General features: G+C 49.1%; 1 protein-coding gene across 1 annotated transcript in view; it reads right to left on the bottom strand.

Annotated features, from left to right (window-relative positions):
* Positions 1–426: 426 nt before the first annotated feature.
* Positions 427–2,661, bottom strand: part of Cfl2 (cofilin 2) — a 3,256-nt gene continuing 1,021 nt past the window's right edge. Inside the window, exon 3 of the mRNA XM_004637093.3 lies at positions 427–716. Within this exon, the coding sequence (XP_004637150.1) occupies positions 528–716 (189 nt within the window). The 3' untranslated portion in view covers positions 427–527. The remainder of the gene's footprint in view (positions 717–2,661) is intronic.

Here is a 2,661-nt window from a genome sequence, read left to right as displayed (position 1 = left end):
GGATTACACTCAGTACAAAAAAAGTGCTTTTAATGCATAGTGTTATATTTGTGCTGCCATGTCACAAAAATAGGCTTGCCAAGGCAGGTGAGGTGTATGAATGCTGAGTGCCTCACAGAACTGCAATCAAGTGCAACTATAAATAATACTGAAAAAAAGTTTGCCATCTGACCAGTGGCTAATACTTTCAAGGCATTCAATTAGCTTATCCTCTACAGTATTCTAAGCTATTCACATTGATAATCACATTCATTGTAGTGCTTGCAGCAAGCGAGGCATGTAACCAGTAGTTTTGGCTAAAGATGGGAAGGCATTCCTCGGGCTATACATAAAAGTAACCATGTTAAACAGTCTAATGGCAATCACTGACAAGCTGCTTAAATGAATGGTATCTCCTTCATCCATTATGTTGAAAGAGTCCAGTGGAAAGGGAAAAAAACAAACAAACAAACTCTAATACTATTCCAATGGACTGAGCTGGAACAATGAAAGCCCCTTAAGATCCAGATGGCACTTGACTGTCATTTTTATAAGGGTTTCCCTTCCAGTGAAACTACTACATTGCCTCCCAGTTTCTCTCCAAGTGTTGAACGGTCCTTAATATCATCCAAGCCATTTACTTGCCACTCATGTTTAATTCCTGTAAATTTCTTTTTAATGGCATCTTTAGAGCTAGCATAAATCATCTTGCTTTTTAATGGTGCACTTTCAGGAGCCTTTCATATCATTAAAAACTTTGATGACTTCATCATTCACTGTAACTCCAGATGCCATAGTGCCCGCGCTGTGACTGCGGCGGTGGCTCGGGCTCGGGCTCGGGCTCGGTGGCACTCTTCAATTTTTTTTTTTTGGCAGAACTGGGAATTGAACTCAGGCCCTTGCACTTGACATGGAAGTGCTTATTCCACTGTGCCATCTACCCGGCTCCACCACCTTCAATTTTAAAAGGTGTTGTCTTCTCTCTAGTTCTGGAGACCTTGTTTATAGCCAGCAAAATTGGCCTTGTACCACAGTCTGCCAGACATATTTGCCTTTTAGAAGTCCTGTTCCTGTCAGGCCTTCCCAGACTCTAAGATAACAGAAAAAAAAGCTCAGCACTGATTTGTAAGGGATGAGGCGGCCCAGCACACGAGGCTGGTGTGTGTTGCCCAGTCTCAGTTTTCTTTTCTGTGATGAGGGACTGATGATGTCTCCACTCTCATGACCTGGGTCCCACGTGCCCCCTCTGCACTTCCTTCTTTCCTTGCCCCTAAGTCTGCCTACCTCTCCTCCCCCTGCTACCACTGGCCTGTGCTCAGTTCCGCAGAGACCCAGCCCTGGAGTATTTACCTTCTCATGCTGAAAGTTTCTGTGCAGGACAATCTTCTTCAGAGTTGCGGCTAGCTGAGCAGTCCGGTTATAATCCTGGTCTTGTGTCTTCATGGTTCCTAGCAGGGTGAGGAACAGAAACAGGAGACCCAGGCCCATGGCTTCAGAGCAGGGCTGAGCCGGCAGGGGCTGCAGGAGGGAAGCGAAGGCTGAGATCCAACCGAAGAGGAGTCAATTATAGGGCAGGTGAGTGTTTCCACCCTTGAGAAACACGTCACAACATGTGTGCTCTTTCCCCTCTGTCTACAATTGTGCAAGCTGGAGAGAAGGGAAGAGGGCAGGGGACATGGGGGACATTCCCAGGACACCAAGGTCCTTCAGGCATGAGGTCTCCCAGTTGGTGCTCACTGTGCCTCTTCTGTGCATTCAAATGGCTCTGTCAGTCAGAAGCTCAGGTCCTGACAAGACGACATCTCTGACTCTGTCCTCCATGTGGGTTGTGTGGCCAGGCCCCTTCCCATACCTGCAGATAGCAAAGAATGTGCTGGGCATAGTGGAAGATGGTGGCATGAGCCTGCAGTTCCAGAAGTTTGCAGGCTGGTGCACGAGGGTTACCAAAACTCAAGGCCAGCCTGTGCTGAGCAGAGAGCTCAAGGGCAGCCTAAATACTTGCAGAGATCCTGTCTCAGAGGAGAAAGAAAGAGACAAAGAAAGAATGTTCCCCTCCCCCATTCTCTGTGCACTATGGAGCCCCAGGCCAGCCCCTGAGCAGGACTCTATGCCCAAATTCCTCTCCCTTCCCTTCCTCCAAAGCATTTATAGGACCAGATAGGTGGTCAAGGACCCTTGGAGTTCTGTCCTCTCCTGTGTGTCCAGCAGGCAGAGACACGCAGCCTGGCTCAGGGGCTGTCAGTGTGGTTGCCTGGCAGAGCTGAGTGCTGAGGCTGTGGCCCCAGCTCACTGCAGAGCCCAGAAAGGAGGTTAGGGGTAGGCAAGTTGGGCTGCACTGTGCTCTGTACTTCAGGTGCTTTGGGTCATATGTGCCTGTGCCAGTGTTTGATCTTGCGCTTGAGACGATGTTCAGGTCAACCTTCTGTCTCTAACCACATTCCTGGGCCATGGATCCTAGAGCCTCAAAGCTGTCATCTGAGCACTCCTGCTATATGGCTGATGCCACTCTTGTCCCAGAGGGAAGGTAGGCTGTGTCCTCACTGGAATCCTGGCCAGAATCCTGAGCAGGCAGTGTAACCGAGGCTGGAAGCAGTGTCCTCCAGAAGTGACCCATCCTAGAAGTGGATGACTGTCCTGATTAAATGACCTCAGGCTGGCCTGGGATTCTGGGGCTTCTTATTG

The sequence above is a fragment of the Octodon degus genome, unplaced genomic scaffold (assembly GCF_000260255.1).
Source record: "Octodon degus isolate 3935 unplaced genomic scaffold, OctDeg1.0 scaffold00086, whole genome shotgun sequence".
Classification (NCBI taxonomy): domain Eukaryota; kingdom Metazoa; phylum Chordata; class Mammalia; order Rodentia; family Octodontidae; genus Octodon; species Octodon degus.
The sequence above is the reverse complement of the archived record's forward strand: the minus strand, read 5'-3'. Positions and strand labels throughout refer to the sequence as shown.